Here is a 19,354-nt window from a genome sequence, read left to right as displayed (position 1 = left end):
TTGGGATGTATATGTGTCACTTTATTTTCCTGAAATTGTAAAGAATGAGAGAGAGAGAGAGAGAGAGAGAGAGAGAGAGAGAGAGAGAGAGAGAGAGAGAGAGAGAGAGAGAGAGAGAGAGGGCAGGCACATTTGAGTGTTTTTATGACAAAGACCCCGGCACTGTGTCTGGAAGTAATCATCTCGTCGAGGCTGCACGCCGCAGCCCCCTCCCTATGATGTAATTGGAGTTTTTTGGCGTGATGGTTCAAGATTTTCAGTGGGATCCAGGGGATTTTTCCAAAGACACTTTTCATTCATTCTAGTCTCTGAACTTGCTACCTCATTTTCTACGTTTCATACCCACTTATGAAGTCAAATGTATGCGATCAATAATGAGCAGAGTATTGGTTATGCTCCCTGTGTCTGTGTGGTAATGTCTCTGCCTGTGAGGGGTTTCTGACTTGCACAGTTCGGAGGGGGAGTGAGGTTGGCTCTGTTTCAAACACAGCGATGGGGCCTCCTCCTGCCTCCACATACTGCTGAAACAACAATCTAAAGGTCAACATTTTTTTACAAATCTGAGCCTTTTTCTTTTTCTTCTATAGAAGAACACACATTGTGAGAAGACTCCTCTGTGTGGGAACTGGAAAGTCTAGTTTCTCATGTGAACAAACTGGCCGTACTGCAAAATAAATATGTTGCAATTGTACAGACAGTTCAGTCTGTAAATATTTTAAGAAGGAGGTAAGTGAAAATGGAGATTGGACACGTGACAAATACAGATTAGCAGTAACTCACTCAAACCTAGTGATTCATGCTGGAATATAATCTATAATGCTAATCATGATACGACTGCAGATTATAGGTGATTGCGAGGTCAGAGATGTGCAGAAAGAAAACAATCTGTGCAAGAGGGGATTAACATACAAACACATTTGAAGACACTTCAATAATTAAAGCTATATAAGGTGTATAAATTGGTGATAATGCTTCCTACAGTTATTCTGTTGCCTTTTTACATGGAAGCAATTCTCTATCTGACCAGAGAGAGGCAGCAGCAGAGCCTGATGCTGAAAAGTAAACATTCTCTCTCTCTCTCTCTCTCTCTCTCTCTCTCTCTCTCTCTCTCTCTCTCTTTCTCTCTCTCTCTCTCTCTCTCTCTCTCTCTCTCTCTCCCCCCCTGGCGATGGGAGTCTGATCTCAAAGTTGAGGTGGGAGGAGAGAGGCTCTCCTGTCTGATCCTTTGTCAGAGGGAGACGTTACTCTGATGTTTCTTACTGGGGGAGAGAGACAGAAGGGAGAGAGAAGACTTCAGCAGCAACAGACACGCAAATAATAATAACAAAACTCAGGCGCAACTATGTGAATTGGACAGAAAGCAAAGGTCAGTCGCTTTTCTTTTCGATGCAGTCTTCTTCTAAATGTCCTTGTCGATACAAACAGTGATGCTCCGGGAGAATCACGCTGTTGCATTTTGTGCAGTTTACATCGCTATGCCAGACTTTTAGTAGCCTGCAGAGAAGTGCTGCATGCACAGTTGATGCCAAGTGTAGAGATGTGTGCATACAATATGCATCAACTGATTTGAATTGACTTATGTTTTTGGTTTCTCATGCCAATGTAAAAGGACGCAAGCTAGTGTTAAAAGAAATGTGCAAAAAGTCAAGCGAATGGTTTTGAGCTGTCACAGTTATCTGACTTTGTTAAAAGTCTAAATGTGTTTCACACTTGATGTGCATTACTTAACATTGCTGGGAGATGACATTTACAAAAGAAAAAAGAAAAGAAAACTGTTGAGTACCTCCCCAAGTGTGTGTTTGTTCATTTGTTTGATGCCTGATATTGAACCGGTTTATTGTAAACACAGTGCATTGAGTTTAACATAATTTGTTGATTAATCAATGAAGTATCAACAAATGTGTATTAGCTCTTTTTCTGTTTTTGTATCATTGTAAGCTGAATACTGAGTTTCAGATTGTTGATCAGATTACATAAGACTTTTGAAGATGTCACTCTTGGACTTTGGAAAAAGTGTTAATCACTATTTCATTCAGGTTATTATAGACATAATGATTAATGAGGACAATAATCAGAAGATTAATCGAAACAGAAAACAATCGATACTTGCCACACTGATTGATTTTTATGCAACCTTATTTTTTTTTCCATAGAAGTAAACATTGTATTTGTCTTGACAATACGTGAGACTTGAAATGAAACTACGGTTCGAGCGGTATTCAATGAGAAAGTATTTATCTTCCCTGTGTTACCACACATGCCATGAAAAAACATCTGATCTTTTTACATCTCTCTGTGTTTATAAACTGGCTGTAGTCTGAGTGAAGCAGTAAAAACTCTTGCTCCATGACATGTGGAAGGGGTTTTCTTTTCCCCCCTTCTTTTTCAGGAGGTCTGGAGAATGAACTCATACCGATTGATTGTGTGACTGTAAAAGGACACCCTACTTCCTGTAGGCCCTCTCTCCAGACAGCAGGAGCAGAAAGTCTTGGATCAGCCATCTCTGTCTTTCTCTGCTGTGTGTGTGTGCGTGTGCGTGTGCGTGTGCGTGTGTGTGTGTGTGTGTGTGTGTGTGTGTGTGTGTGTGTGTGTGTGTGTGTGGATTCAGGAAACAACATCTGACTTTTAAAATCCCTCTGTTGTATCACTGGAAAAAATAATATCCTTTCAATCTGATTTTTCGGAGTTATGGCCTGGAGTGTGGGGACCTGAAGATGTATTTCATAGTTTGTTGGATTTATATATTTTAGCTTTCTTTTTCTTAGAGAGAGAACAACTTTCTCTTTGCAATGTTGGCTGTTCAATATCTGTCTGTAGTCTGTTGGAGGCTGAATTTGCGTTATTTTTATCATTCTCTTAATAATGACCTGAGTAATCATATACTTAAAGCAATGTCAAAATCACTATCATTTGAAGTCACCCAAAATTAAAACTATCTCATTTATAATGGTATGAAATAGTGAAAATTAAACCAAATCAGAAGCTGTTAAGATGCTAATATCCGAATGAGTGTGAGGGAATCTGGTCACGAGCTTCAGGCTTAAACAAAGATTAAGGTGCAGAGCGCTTTCAGACTTGGTTTTTATTGGTGACACTGAGCCAGGCATAAAAAAACTTTCCTCTGGATCTGTTTTCCTACTTAGTCTTTTGGAAAGTTTTTTTTCCCCCGTTTAAATATGCACATGTGAAATATCTGCTTGAATTGAGGTATTGTTGTACAGTTGTAAGAGGTTATGTTGAGGGACCCAAGGCATGGATTCAACTTCCTGGGATGCTCCTTGAATTCTTTTGTTCATATTGAAAGATGATGTTGCAGGAAGACTGCTGTTAAGAGGGAAAGTTGAACTGGTTCAGTATATTTGTATTTCAATGGGAGAATCGCTTTTTGACAATATTATTACAAGCAATAAGAAGTTGCTATTTCGTTCATGCTGTGTGAGTTTCAGACTGATCTTCTCCTGTTTCTTTTTCTCAGATAACAAAGCACGTAGGGCCCAGCTGACCCCATCCTCAGACTGCATCAGAGATCGGAGGTCAGTGTGATGAACAGCATGTTTCCTCAGAGGAGTGCTGTGGCCGCACTGGGCTACAACTCAGGTAAGACAACTTTCAAGATACGTTTTTGTTTTAGTCATCACTTTTATTTGGTAATTCAGCAGTGCAATTCACAGTAATGTACAGTTTTAGATTATACATTTCACATACATTTGGTAATAAAACATGAATAAGCCACGTTTTATTTGACCCAGCAAACCAGGGTTAAATTATCAGGAGTTTTGAAACAAAGGAGTACAGGATGTGGACATTCTTTAATATCACAATTCTTAATGGTTCAGCATCCAGCCACCCATGGTGACTCAGGACACCGTCCACACACTACATGCTCAGATACTTGGGCTGGGCGGGAAGTGATCTCTCTTGCCGTCGAGACTATGATGCATTCTTGCTTGTCTTGGTCCACCAGCATTCTTCCATTTTTAGAAGAAGCTGAACCACTGATTGAGCCCATGTTTGTATTGGGCTCAGAATTGTATGAGCGTACATTCTTCACTGGTTTCCCCCCCTTACTCAGCACATGAGTGATAGCTGAGCTGGTGCTTATTAGATGGGCTGCATTAAACCTGACAGACACAAAGTCCAAAAAGGGACAGGTTTCATGCTCTGCCAACTCTCTTTTTTACAGATTGTGTAAAGATTGAACGCAGCAGCAGTGGCTCAGTAGGTGGGTCGTTGCTGAGGGGCTCTCGCTCTAAGGCAGAGCTACAGGACCTAATGGAGACGCTGCAGCGCAGGAAGAGTGCTCTGGAGGCCAGTTTGAGGGCGGCTGAGTGCAACCGCAAATACCTTAGCGTGCCTTCACCTGTTGGATCCCAGTCCACCAGGCCACTGTCGATGCTCGGCAATACGGAGCGGCCTCCGTCTGCCTCCAGAACTTTGACCTACATGACCAGCAGCAGCGTGCCTCCATCACCTCGCCAAGGTGAACGCCAGCTGAGCCCTAACGGCTTGCTTCGTCATTCCCACCCTCGCCACCAGTCACAAGACAGTCTGCTCCTCACTCACACAGCAGATGGGAGCTCTCTGCTCTCCTATGGACAGCCCCTACCTCGCTCTCCCAGGGTCAAAAGTGGAGCCGCCAGCGTACCGTCCAGCCCTCGCATGAGCCGCAGGCTCTACTCTCAGTGCAAAACTGGAGGAGACTCCCGGCAGAGGAAATACTCAACTGGCTCCCTGAACAGCCTGGGGTTGCATAGTCGTTCTCTGCCACGGCTTCACAACGCAGCAGAGCCACCTGCTCTGTCACTACCGTCACGACACTCAGTGGGTTCCCACAGAGGCTCAGCAGGGCAGCGGCGTAGTCTCTCCTCCCTTGAGCAACCACCAGATGTGACAGTACCAGCCAGCATGCCCAGCACTCCCAGAAGGGCCAGCCTGGCCTCTCTGAGCTCTCTAGGTGTAGAGATGGATGGGACATGCTTAGATCTGGGCTTTGGAGAGGGGAGGCTGTCCTTTGGGAAGGGTGGGCTGGGTCCAGGACAAAGGGTGGGCAGCATCAGCTCTCTGAATGGCAAAGAGGAGCTGAGAGACTATCACTTGCACCAGAGAGACGAACGACTCAGGGAGCAGAAAGTGCAGAGATTGGTGAGTTTCTGTTTGACCCTGATTCACTTGTATACTACTTTCACAACTTCTTAACACCTTGTTTTAAAGCATAGGAGTTAACAGTAACAATTAAAACATTGTGAGATAATTAAGTTTGTATCACCTGCCTACAGGAGTGCCAGCGTCTAGAGACCATCTTAAACCTGTGCACTGAGTTTGGCCATGTGGAGAGAGAGCCGGCAGGCTCAGCTGTTTCTGACCTGCAGAAGATCAATAAGGAGCTGGAGAAGCTGCAGGTGTCAGACGATGAGTCAGTGTTCTCCGACTCTCCGGGCAGCACCGCTCCAGAGAGCTGCTTTGCAGCCAAAGCCAAAGACTTCCAACACGCTGAAGAGCAGCAGGTTAGCCAGCGTCAGCAGAGCGGCTACAGAGAGGCCAGGTCCCACTCACCGGCTATTAGCCTGAACAGCAGTGCCCCTTCACCCTCCACCCACCACAGAGCTAAAGTAAGGTTATCCAAAGTCATGCCTATTGACCGGTTATCATAAACATCAGGTCAGGAGGATGACATTGACTAATTATGAGGAAGTAATAATTCAATTAAATCCCAGTTATACTTCTAAGAAATGTAAAAAAAAAAAAGGCAATAAAAACATGCTTTACAACAGACAATTAAAGGAAAAAACTTTTTTTGCATTTTAATTAAATTAATTGTAAACTGAATTAACTCCAGGGACCATACAGATGGGATGATGTTCATTTCAAGGACTACATAGGATTTAATTGATTCGTATTTAAACCTTGAATACATTTCATTAATTAAAAACAGCCACAGGTTATCACAAATACAAGGACATGTTATACCACACAGCTACAGTATATGGTGGCTTATACATTTTGTGATAGAATGGCTAGAGTTGCGATCATTGATTTTCTTGGATACACTTTGGGACAGAAGAACAGTTGGCTTTGCTAATCTTGGTGCAATTTTTTTGTGCTGAAAACAGATCCAGCTAGAAATGAGGTTGACAGAGACAAAGCCTAGAATAAACCAGTGAATTTTTGCACCAAAATAATGAGGTGAAAAAAACCAACAGAGGTGCTCATCAATTCTCAGCAGGGAATAATTGCATGTAACTGGTTCACTTTCACACTGTCAAGGCTTACTAGGACACTTAAACTGAACCAAGCTTTTATTATTATTAACGCCTCTGCTTTTCCTACTATGACAAGTCAAAATGTCTACTTTGAAAAACCCATTTAATACCTGCATAATGTGGAATGCTGATAGCTTGTTGATTTTTGTTTACCTTTTGAAATATCTGGGTAAATGCTTTCCACTTCCCTTTTCCCAAAACACCATTTCAAAATCTGGTGTGTGTGTGTGTGTCATGATGTGTGTGTGTGAACTTTGTGGGGAAGTGTACACAATGATGTTCAAAACATCTAGAATTCTATCTAGGAATATTTTATTCCTAACTTTTAAGAAACAACCAGCAAGGTTGAAGGGAGTAATGTGGTCCAAGTGTGCCATGCAGTTATTGTGCAGGCCCCGAGTCATATGCTAACAGCACATCCATCGTAGTTGGATTTAGTGTGCGTCTTCCTCAATAGTATTCAACACAATCTCTCTGGTTCAACACAAATTCCTCAAAATCATTTGGCTTGTAGTCTGAAGTTTTCTACAGTTTATGGTGTGCAGTTTGGACATTTCCTGTTTATGTTTAGACACAAACAGGAAAATCAAAGTTGCACAAGACCTCCTGTAGAATATTCAGGACTGCATGAGGGTGAGCTGTGGCGATTGTGGCTCCGTGGTGAGCAGGGTGGTCCTTCAATCAGATCGGCGGTCTGCTAGTCCATGTTGATGTGTCCTTGGGCAAGAACCCCAAATAGTTGAGTGGGCACCTTGCACGGTACCCCTGCCATCAGTGTATGAATGGATGTGAATAGGTGTTGATGACATGAGTGGTCGGAAGACAAGAAAAGCACTATACAAGTGCAGTCCATTTACCAAGCTGATGACCAGGTGCTGTGATAGATGATCACGCACAATGAGACACTGGAAGAGTCCACTTCCATTGTGTTTTATTGTCGACATGTAGAGGTAGTAGGGCAGGTGAGTCTGGCACAATCAATGCTGGTGAAGAAGAAAATCCATGCCGCTCGTTATCACGATACACACAATGTAATACATGGGGAGCAAATATCTGGCTACTCTATAACTGACAACAATTTACAGAATGTACATCATTTTAAATTAACATAAATAACTAAATCATCAAGGTACTGCAAGCATAAATGTACTACCAATTGTTGCCAGCAGAGCCAAGGGCACTGCTGCAGGTAATACCTGAACACAATACCCTATATATTGTCTCTTATCAAACCAGGCTCCTCCCGCTTACTGCTCCCATGCAGACCCCCCTCCTCCACTGTCACAGTCCTAGTGCTGCTGAGTTACTGTTTCTGTAAAAGTGCAGTTTCTTTTCCACTCGAGAGCAGTAACAACCTAATGGCTTGGTCTGGTTTTAATGAAGAAGTCCACGTTTTGTTTCTGCACTCAACTTGAGGGAACAGGAAATGACCTTATCCCAAGGAGAATTAGTGTGTGCATGGGTGTGTGTGTGCATGCACAACTGTGTGCGGGTGTGTGGGAGTGGAAGAATGCAAGTGTATATGCATGGCAAAGACATGCGTTTTTCCAGATGTTTTGAAATGTTATGCTAAGGCTGAATGAATATGAAGACCAGAATGTAGTGAACACATCAACACAGGTTATCAATCAATGTTTTTTTATGTGAAAGATACAACTTTCAAACACACCCTGAGTTTGCAGAAATTAGATTTCCAAGTTAAGACCACCCCTTCTGCAATGTGTCAATCGTGACAGAGGTTTACAGACTCCAAATACCCTTTCTTCCACCATCTGCATTCCTCAGAGCAGTATGTGCAGGAAGAAAGAGCACTCACAACCCGCTGGGGGAACTATAAATCCTAGAGCTGCTGACCACAGACGCCACGACCACAAAAACAATCGTCCTAAAAGGAAGATATACCTGATAATACAGGATCTCTTAAATGTACCCACATATAAGTATGAACGGATGTTTGTAGGATGTTGGTAGACGATGGAATACGTGGGAGTATTTTGCCGTGATTGGAAGTGGAGTGCACTGATAGAGATTTCCATTACACCACGTAGAAAAGAATGCTGCCCCAGTTGTCTTCGATCCAGCTCTGGATGAGTTAAAACAGCAGCTGCTGCCGTCTAATTCCAAATAACTGATTCTACAGGCTGGCGAATAATTTTACAACCTATTGTACAGTATGAATGGAAAAAAAGTTGCCCAGTTTTAAAAAATGTTCTTTTTTATCAAACACGAGATGCTTATGATGGAGATTTTTCACAAAATATGAAGTATCCTTTCTAGCCAAGCATGCATTTGCATTCCTGATGTTACTACAGGCCTTGGAGAGCATGCAGCTGAAACAGGAAGTGACGCACATAGAGGAAGAGAGGATTCAAGTTGTGAACAACATAGAAGAGTTGGAGCAGAAGATCAAAGACCTGGACAACCAGATGGAGGAGTCTGTCCGAGAGGTATACAGCAGAGTGCAGTATATAACCTGACACTTGAACAGCTTGATATTGTTGCTTCTCATCTAGTGGGAGATAAACTGACGACTTGTTGATAACCTAAGAGCATTTTGCAGAAGTGTATCACTCAAGCTCATCACAGTAAAGCTGATAAAATGAGATGCAGAAATCATGCATTTGGTCTTTTGTTTGTCTCATGCTGTCTGATTATCTATTTAATCAAGTTGGTTTTACTTTAAGCATCCAATACAGATGTTTTACTCTGTGGGGCTGTTTTCCTGCAGATGGAGGTGGAGTGTGCTCTGCTAGAGGGGGAACAGGAGTCGGAGATGACACAGCTGCAGAGGGAAAAGGAGCTTCTGGACCAACTTAAGAAAAAGATTCATCGTATTGAGAAGCTGAGCCACACTGAGAAATCCCAGGTAAAAAAATATACCATGATCAAGCCATGTCAGACGTAGTACGTGGACACAGGTTTGCAGGCACTAAAGCAACAGCCCAAGCAAACTCTAGGGGATTAGTTCAGTTCAACCACAGCTTCCTCTAACAGGTGTTCAGTTACATTTCCTTTCAATCTAAACAAACAAATCATGTTTCCAAGAGGAAATGCTTAAAACACCAGATCAAGGGGGGGGGGGGGATCATCACAAATGGGATCTGGAAAGCAGCTTGGAAAGTTGTTTTAAGACCCTCAACAAGAACTGTTGACACAAATGTGCAAGAGAGAACAAAGAGCTCAAACGTAAAGGCATCTCCAAACATAGTTTAAAGAAAAAAGTGTTTTGCATGTAGACCTGTTAGCTGACTTTCTCTGCAGCAGTAGTTTTCTTATAATCGACTGGGCAGAACACCTAGACTAACTCAACTGGACAAATCATTTGTTCTGTATTCCCAAGAATTAGTTCATGTTAGCAATGAGCACCAAGACTCACAGGAAAAAACGAATACCTCGGATCTCATTCATTTCACCTGTGCGGTCAGTTTTTTCTTTTATTCCTCATTTGTTCCTTTTTTAATCTTTATTATCCGTCTTGACCTTGTCCTTTGTAATCCTGGAGACCTACCTTTTACCTACCTGTCTCACATTTTCAACACACTCTCACATTATTTTTCACAACTTTATTTTTTGCCCTGTAAGGGCCCCAAATAGCTACCATGTGTAAAAAAAAAAAGACTGTCAGCGCATCTGACTCCAATTTGGTGGAAAACTAAATCCCCTGAATACTTGGAAGGACACCCGATTTAACACTTATTATGTTGCCAAAAATAAGTGAAATGCTTACATTTTAATGAGCGTTAAATAGTGCTAAAAACACTAAAACGGGTTCCATTTCCATACAGGCATGCACAATTTATCCAAAGTTATAGTTCATTCCTTGTGTCCAAAGTAGATCTGATTCTTAAACAGTGTATTCTCATCTATTTATGTTATTTATTGTATTGGGCTATTGTGTGTACGTCTGTGCTGTTTCTCAGGACGCTGGAGAGCAGACTAAAAGTTTGGAGGATTTGGAGTTTCAGAAGCTGGAAAGAGAAATTAATCAGAGCGAAGAAAAAGACAGTCGGAGCCAAGAGCTGCTGCGAGAGATCGCAGAGTGTCAGCGTATTGCAGTCACACGCAAGGTACGGAGAGTGAAGTTCTATGAGAGTGCATGTAGCATGTAGCATGTGTTGCATGTTTAACATCTGAGGTAATACTGGCACTGCATCCCTTTTAAATGTTTAACATCCAGTCAGGCATATATACAGTATAAAAACGACTGTATTTTTGGAACATGATGACAGAGCACAACTCATTTTCCTTAAAGTAAGTCTTGCTCTCAGATTTCGGTAACCGGCCCACAGAAATAGCCCTGTTCTCATTTAAGAGGTTGAAGTCTCGTCAATAGTCATTGAAAAACCAAAGTGCGGATCTATGTTCTAAGTTTCTTATCAGATAAAGTGCATTTATTCGGTGCTTCATCTGACCTTAATCTGCCAAATCATATAAAATAAAAGATCTTTTGAAGCACTTGATGAGCCCCAGCGCCCCTGAATTCTTCTTGAGGAGCTCTTCCTCACTCTCCAAGTCCTCGTACTCAGTGTTGCCAACTTGGAGACTTTCTCGCTATATCTGGCGACTTTCCAAACCCTCTTAGCGACAAATCTAGAGACTTTTTTGTGTGTTATTGGAGACTTCCTGGTGTCTTGGAGACTGACGAGAAAGCGCGGCACGTATCGTTCTGCAGTTACTGTCCTCAGCGAGCAGCGGGTGAGCCCCGCCCCCTCCGCAGTGAGCCCCGCCCCCTCCGCCGTCCCAAAGCAGCCTCACAGGAGCCGAGCGAGTCGCGCAGCAGTAACGGCAGAGGAGAGACCCACACGTCTCCGCGTCCAGACTAAAAATTAATCGCGCATGCTCAAAGGCGCCACTGATCCCGCCCCGGCTTACAGAGCGGGATGTAAATATTTCTTCACTGTTACACTAAAATAAATGACCTCAGTCACCTTGTCCACTGTGTGTGCCTCTCTGTGACATCAGCTAAACATATAGTCATTATGTCTCAGTCTAACTGTACGCTCAAAAATACAGGAGTGGGAATCAAACCCTGAATTCAAAGACTGGCTGTAGCCATTTATTGGAGATGATACACGGCCATACTGCCTGTACTGTGAAGCAGATTTATGTCAAACTTTGTGTTATAAATAAAAACATGGCAACTAGGCAAAGCAGCCTTATAACAGTTCCACCCAAAGCAAGCTGTCATTAATGAGTAAAACAATTGCTATATCACTATATTCCTGTCTCCTACAGCTTCCATTACAATTATGCAAATTAGGCGATGACGTCATTTAGCGACTTCTAGCAACTTTTAAGACAGCCAATAGCTATTTTTCTTGCTGAGGAGTTGGCAACACTGCACATACTCCCATGAATCGATACCAGAGCCACTGATGTGACATAGCAAAAACAACTGCACAGCCTGGCCTTACAAGAGCATCTAAGTCCATTTGACATGTTTATAACACAATTCAACCATAAATATTAACATAAACCATAAATATGACTTGAGAGGACTCAACAGTGACTCGAGAGAGCTCCCCAAGTTACGGAAATATACATTTTCATATTCCGAGCTTGATGCCATGTATGATTGGCGCACCTTTCTGTAAAGCTTACGACCTCCGGAATCCACCAATACCAAAGCCCTTGTGAGACAAAGCCTCAGCAAGATATCAACCAGATTCCAGCCAAAAAACTGAAATGTGACTTACTTAAGGATGAAGGGATATTCCACACGACATTGCTTGGTATGTATTGGTGCATCTGCTTGAGCAGAGCCCCTCTGTTGTGGAACCAGAAGCGTCCAAGGTCCAGGAAGAAAGTGAGGGCATTTTGTTTACAGCGGAACTTAAATCTACGGTTCACGAAATGTGCACTAAATTAATTAATAACTTCCCTTAATCAAAGTCAAACTTTGCAGAGATACTGTTAACACATGATGCTATTTTATCGTAGAAAAAGCGATGATATGAGCGATGATATGCATAAGTAAAAAGAGGAATTACGACCTGGAAGTTTTTTTTCTTTTTTTCTTTTCTTTCCTGCGTTCTATCATCAACCAATACACCAGTGACACATATACTGCTATATTAACCTCTGAACTAGTCTCACAAGTGCTTTCTGATTATTATTATACCTTTTTTAATTATTCAAATAGCCCTTGTGGTTGAGGAGATATTCTATATTTAGTATGGGTATGCAAACCATCGGAATCTTTGAGAAAAATGGTCGGGGTTTGACTGGGGTTAAAAAGGGACTCTGGAAAACAGTTTTTGTGGTGATCATTTTAAATATTGGCTTTTTTTCAATTACTACATTGTGGTTTGTTGTCGTCAATCTTACTACAGGTTGTGCATGAAAATAAGGCTGCAAAATTGTGAGATATGCAGCACAAAGCATGAACTAATTACAAGAAACAGCAATACCAACACTGGTAAGCATGTATTACTATTTGCGTACTAATTGTAGCAGACCCCAGCCGGACGATGGTAAAAGCGTACTGATGTTTTCAGAGTCAGCTTGATTGATGAACATAAGTTTATTCCTTCCTCCTTTATTCTCAATCCATATGTCCCAAAATCAACGTAAGAGCTATGGAACACATAAAATAAAAATGAGCTATTATGAGTGTGAAAAAGTTAGCTAACATTAGCACCTTATTACATACATGCAATTACACATTGACAGGTTAACTAAAACAAAGTCACAAAACATATAATAAAACACAATAAAACACAAAGCACCTTGTTCCCGTTCCAGCTAGGTGCTTGGCCGTTCCTACATTGTCTTTTCTACGTCAGACACCGTTACCTTCATTATACACCGTCATTTTGACCTGCTTCTAAAACGGAGTCAAGTTACTAAATTGACATATACTTTCTCGCCGAAAGTCCTTCAAAATAAAAGGACCCAAAACATACAAAGACACTTACAAAATAAAAGCTTGCAGAAAATAATCACCCTATCAAAAAAACCTCTTCAGGGTCAGTTACACTAATAAAGAAAGAATTGATTGATTTTTCAATTAAAAGCAATTTCACAGAGAGGGGGCAGAAATATAATGTGTTCTTTTTGCTGCTGCTTCATAATAAACAACATTACTTGTTTTATAACACTGCAGAATATTGTGTATTGATATTGTGCTGGGTTTTTTTCACAGGAAAGACTCATGACGCTGAAGAAACAGTCCTCACAGATTACCTTACAGACTCAACAAGAAAGAGAAAACTTCCAGAGAGAGAAAAACAATTTGCTCGTCATGCTTCAGAAGGTAAAAAAAAAATAAAAATCTTTGATATAAATCTTTAAATGTTTGATTGAATTTACTTGAGTATCTTATCCCGATGTCTACAGGAGAGAGAGAAGCTGGCGTCCATAGAAGGAAAGTATGCAGAGTTGTCTGAGGGGCATACCTTCACTAACAACTCTGTAGCCATGAGAGAGGTAGGTGTAAGCTACAGCTATAATGCACTTTATATTTCCACCAGCCGAGTGCTCCTCTTTCTCTGTCACACAGTGAATGACCAACGTGTCAATGTCTCTAATGAGATGTCCCGTTATGTTTCATCTTTCTTACCCTTTATGATCCCTCTGACTTGTGTCCTCACAGCAGCACTCTCTGAAGGAAAGAAGAAGAAGCAACAAAGAAAACTCCTGCCACCCGAGTGACAGCCTACCTCATAAGAGAAGCCAGCAGCTCCTCAGCTCTTATGGCAGATCCTTGGGACGCACGCTTCCTCCCAAGGTCATTTACCTTTTGGTCAAAAATAATCCTAGCATTGAAGGTAGTAGGATCAAACTGGTTGCTTGAATGAACTATTAGTATTTATCTTATTTAAATCCTTAACAAGAACTAGAAAGGTGCATTCAGTAGAGTGCAGATCTCTTCCAGGTGTCTCCACCTGGAAGACACCTGGAAGACACCTTAACAAGAACTAGAAAGGTGCATTCAGTAGAGTGCAGATCTCTTCCAGGTGTCTCCAAACGACTAATGCTGTACTATGCGGTTGAATGAATACAACCCATAATTGGCTAACCCCCCAACCCTAATGGGCTGTAAGAAGTCATAAAACACACTTCAGTCAAACTCAAAAACAAGTGCCAATGTACCCAAGCAATCGGATTGAAGTTGTGTAAAAGACATCTCATACAAACTTTTAGAAACAAATTGCACTAAGCTGTCTGCACGCGTAGCAGCGGCCGAGTATGGGATGACGTACAGCAGTGGGCGCACGGGTAGCTCTGTTAGCTGTTAGCAAAACATGAAGTCCAAAACATCAAACGTGAACTATTTTCCCCCAACTGTGTCTCTTGGCACAGAGTAGCAGCTGGGGATCGGCCATGCACTCAGCTGTGTTATCATTAGTGGCCCCTACTGGCTGGGGGCCTGTGGTGTGTGAGGAGTCAGCAGGCAGTAAATGGCAGTGTAAAACGAGGGGGCAAAAATGTCACTGCAACCACTAGAGGTCCTCGAGCATGTAGCCATAACTGGCCACTCAACCTATGGACACAGAGATGCATAGGTGATGATACAAAACATAAGAGTTTTTAAAAAATGGTGCTCGTTGGGATTGTGGACTACAGAAAAGGGGATTTTACTGCCCTCATTACTTGTATCCAGAACTATTTTAACTGTTTGTCTCTCGAGAATGATCCACCCAAACAGGAATTCTCTGTTTCAGTCTGGCTTACAACACCCATCCAGCTCACAAAGTTTGTAACGATGTGAAAGTTGCCGAGCCTGATCCTGAACAGCGTGTGTGCTGATGTTTCCTCCCCAGGCCCACTTGCCTTTGTCCCAAAGCTCCAGCTGTGGCAGCGTCATCCCACAAGGCTTCAGCTTCTCCCCCAGGGACCTGAGCACCCGCCGCCTTCCCAAGAGTGAGTCAGTGTGCTAGGCTGTCGCAGTTTGTCTGCATCAAATCTCTACTATGTGGCCAGCTTTAAACCTCAGGCGTTTTACATGTAGGGCAAGAGATGTTGCTGCAATAATCTGTGGCACAGCACAAAGGGAGCCATATTTAGTCCACATCTGATATCAAAGACAGAACAACTGCACATTATACCAGATAGGAATGTGTGATCTTTAGGCAAATGACTTGTTTGCACAGCTTGCTCTTGAAGATTGAGAGTGTTTTAAGCTAAACAGCAATTCTGCATTAACTCTGTTTTCACATCCCAAAAGCCTTAATCCTTCTCCATCCAGTTTTATCAATGACAGATCTTTATCAAAGTATAGTGAAAGAACATTGTAATATTAGATCATGCATGCTGGGGTTATTTCTACTTTTTTACTGTAATATTTCCATCTGTCAGCAGGCAACAGCCATATACACATGAATGAAGACAGACAGAGAAAAAGCGATTATTGCAGCAGGATGGTGTCTGAGACCAGCGTGTTCTTAGACTCCTTTACGTACCCGGACCACAGCCAGGCCTCAGATACTGTCAGTGTGGACAGCTCTGACAGCCTGGAGACCAGCTTCTCCGCCTGCTCCCCAGACAACATCTCCAGGTCAGAGAGAAAGCACGATGATGAAAGGTTACTTTGAAAAATAGAGACGGAGTGAGAAGAAGAAGAGGTGTCTTTTTAGAAAAGAAGTTGGAGCATGAAGGCTGCAGAATATCAGGAGATAAAACAGAAAGAGGAAATGCTTTTGGTTTTTGAAGAGGCTGTGATACTCTGTGTTTGTGTGAGATGAGAGGCAAACACATCCACATGATATCTGGCTGTCCTTATGCTGTCTCATGAACACTTACATCACCATTAGTGCATTCAGCCACAGCCTTTGTAATGGTGTTAGTGGCCATTTGTTGTGTTTAATGGGGGAGCTTACAAGCTTGTTTCTTGCAAAAATAATCAAAAACCTAAAAACTGAATTACATATACTCACTTTACACCAGGTATTAATACAAATTAGTTTGTTTGTGCGGCCTTATTTTTGTCTTTTTGGTTGTTGCAGAGTATTGTATCACCTCAATGTTTTTTGTTGTTTCAGTTTATGATATACAGTAAGTCCCACAAACAGGAGCGTATTCTCCCATTCTCGTGTTTGACCACTTGTGTTTTCCATTTTTCATCAGCGCCAGTACGACCAATATGGCAAAGCTCGAGGAGATGGAGCGTTTACTCCGAGAGGCCCAGGTTGAGAAGCAAAGACTCCTCGAGCATCGGGTAATGAGCCAAACCCAACCAAGACTTCCTGTGGATGTGGATGTGTGTGTTTGATGATGGATGTCATTTCCACTGTGTGGCGAGTGCAGGAGCGTGAGATGGAGATGCGCAGGCATGCTCTAGAGGAGGAGCGACGAAGAAGGGAGGACCTGGAGAAACGCCTGCAGGAGGAGACTAGTAGGAGACAAAAACTTGTCGAGAGAGAAGTGAAGCTCAGGGAGAAACAAAGATCACAGGTATTTAGAATAACTGATGAGAGGAGGTTGAAATCTGATGTGTTGTTTTTCACCATAAGCTTTGTGTGAAGACTTCTTGATCAATCTGTGATTTAATTGCTTTCTCCGTAGTCGCGGCTGTTGACTCGCTACCTCCCTGTAAGGAAAGATGACTTTGATCTTCACGGCCATATCGAGGCAGCGGGACACAGCCCAGATGCCTGCTTCCATCTGGCCATCACTGATAAAACCTGTCGAGGCTTCCTGGTCAAAATGGGAGGCAAGATTAAGACCTGGAAGAAGCGCTGGTTTGTCTTCGACCAGAATCGCAGGACACTCACTTACTATGCAGGTGAGCAACTCTTGCTTTCAGTTCTCTGTTGGAAATATGCAGTTTAAGATATGAGACAAAGTTTCCACAACAGTGATGCCACTTTTAAGCTTTGCCGGGATACTTTGGAAGCTGAGAGCAAGCTTTGATCACAATGTTCACAGGACTCTGTTTATATTATCCGCTGCAGACAAACACGAGACCAAGGTGAAAGGAGTAATTTACTTCCAAGCCATAGAGGAGGTGTACTATGACCATTTGAAGAATGCACACAAAGTAAGTCAGTTTATGTGTTTCAGTATGTGGGATTATCTCCACGCCTCATTTTCTTTGAGCAATGTTGACATCTGTTTATCCTCTGCTTTCCTCCCTCCATTTATCTCTCTCCCTCCCACACATACATCATCTCCCCGCTCTATTCTCATTTCACTTTTTTTTTTATGAACATTACATTCACTTTTGCACCCAAGAGCCCCAACCCCTCGCTGACGTTCAGTGTGAAGACCCACGATCGGGTGTACTACATGGTGGCTCCGTCACCTGAGGCCATGCGTATCTGGATGGATGTCATGGTTACGGGTGCCGAAGGACACATGCATTTCATGGTGTAGCAGATCTCAGCAGACCAGGGTCCACGGCGCTACATTTTATTAAACGTTGTGGTGCTCTACTCTGGTCAACAAACAAATTAACTTTTGTTTACACTTGTATTATTTTCAGCCTACAACTCGTGTTTAAAAGCACACTTTATAATGTAATCATGTTTAATATCGAAACAATTGCGATACAGGTTTCATAAATAAGCTATTTAGTTGTTCTTTTTGTATCAAGAGAGGCTGAAGCATCAGAAAATATGCATTAATTTAGTAGTTTGTTTTAAACAAAATCTCTGCTTGTATCATACTCCCTTTTATGTTGTCTTTTTTCTTCAGTTAAAACTTCTAAATGATCAGAAACGCAACATCTGCTCCACTTCTAAACTGCTTTACATACCGATGCGGCTTGTTTATGACAGCTGCAGATCTGCCAAACACCTTTCTATAATCTTGCATCTTATAATGTACATGTCCAACATGTTCTACTTCTTCCTCCTCTACTTCTTGTTGGACATCAGGCTGTATCAGTGGGTCACAACTTCTTGACAATATCTTCCCAGCTAAGATCATCCCATCTGTATTTGGGTTTATGTTTCAAATATTATTTCTATAATTAATTATTATTTTACATTTTTAACTCAAGCATTTCATTGCTGCTGCCAGACTGGCGGCATTAGCTGATCTTGTCTGCTTTTTTAATACAGGGCTGAATGTCCACCATCCGTGTTTCTTAAAACCACATACATGTCCCTTTGTGTCATTTTTATTCCTGAGTCCTAAGATGGGCTTTTCTTCACATATGCAAACTTCAGTCATGTAGGAGAAATGATTACAGTCACTTTTCAAGTTGTTATTGTTATGAATTATTAGTAGTTCTTGAGAAATATTCTTCGCATAAAAGTAGACAATCTGCCCAAATCACAATGGTACTGTGCTTTGTGCCTACCACTGTGCAGCCGGCCCCCTCTATAGTGGAGACTGCAGGTCTGAGAGGACGAGGCCATGTTGTGCAGCAGCGATGCTGTCTGTGTGCACTGCATCACCCGCACGTTACTCTTAAGCGTTTCATGATGTTTTTCCACCAGCAGAGGTCCTCAGAGCAGAGTCGATGCACTGAAATGACGTAATGCCCAGGGCAGTAGCTATTCAATGATCCATATAATGCTTACATATCAAATATATGCATTTACAAACACATGCATATCAATATAATATTTACTTTTTGGAAGCAAAACAGAAATGTTTTGTAAAATCCATATGTTTGAACTGTACGTTCTTTGACTCTTTTCAGCAGTCTGTATTTGATAAAGAAAGATCACTTGAACAGCACGTGAGCAGCTGCTGGTTGACAGAGTGCAGAGAGAGGAGGCTGCAGAGCGGACAGTGTTAGATGAGTTGTTGCCTTTTTCTGGATGCTTCTCACTGAGCGGAGGTATCTGACATGTTAACATCTGACCTGTAAACTGTCGTCCACTGTAGGACACACAAGCCTTGAAGCCAAACAAATTATTGCATTTATATATATTTTTAATGCATTTAATATTTAATATTTTTGTATATAAACAATTGTAATCAAGTGTTTGCTACAGTTTTTTTATATTGACATTTGTCATATTTCAATATGAATAAAAATATTTGATTATGAATCATATTGGTGATTTGATTACTTTGCCTGTTGAACACTTACAGTATAATGACTTTATGATTCATGGATGAATTGGCTCTTCCTTTGCTGAAGTTTTACTTTGTGTATTGAGTACCACATTTGTATTTGTATACTGTTGTCATGTATC

At 41.9% G+C, this 19,354-nt stretch overlaps 1 protein-coding gene across 1 annotated transcript; it reads left to right on the top strand.

Moving 5' to 3' along the window:
- The first annotated feature begins 3,540 nt into the window (after positions 1-3,540).
- Positions 3,541-17,680, top strand: phldb2a (pleckstrin homology-like domain, family B, member 2a). Its single transcript, XM_079237258.1, has 16 exons — positions 3,541-3,597; positions 4,184-5,142; positions 5,277-5,609; positions 8,573-8,707; positions 8,989-9,126; positions 10,181-10,327; positions 13,405-13,515; positions 13,599-13,688; positions 13,855-13,989; positions 15,026-15,125; positions 15,561-15,759; positions 16,329-16,419; positions 16,509-16,655; positions 16,767-16,986; positions 17,156-17,241; positions 17,436-17,680. Exons 1-16 carry the CDS (start codon positions 3,543-3,545, stop codon positions 17,574-17,576), a joined length of 3,087 nt encoding a protein of 1,028 aa, XP_079093384.1. The 5' UTR covers positions 3,541-3,542; the 3' UTR covers positions 17,577-17,680.
- The last annotated feature ends 1,674 nt before the right edge of the window (positions 17,681-19,354 follow it).

The sequence above is a fragment of the Taurulus bubalis genome, assembly GCF_910589615.1.
Source record: "Taurulus bubalis genome assembly, chromosome: 2".
Taxonomy (NCBI): domain Eukaryota; kingdom Metazoa; phylum Chordata; class Actinopteri; order Perciformes; family Cottidae; genus Taurulus; species Taurulus bubalis.
This window is presented reverse-complemented; position numbering and strand designations above follow the sequence as displayed.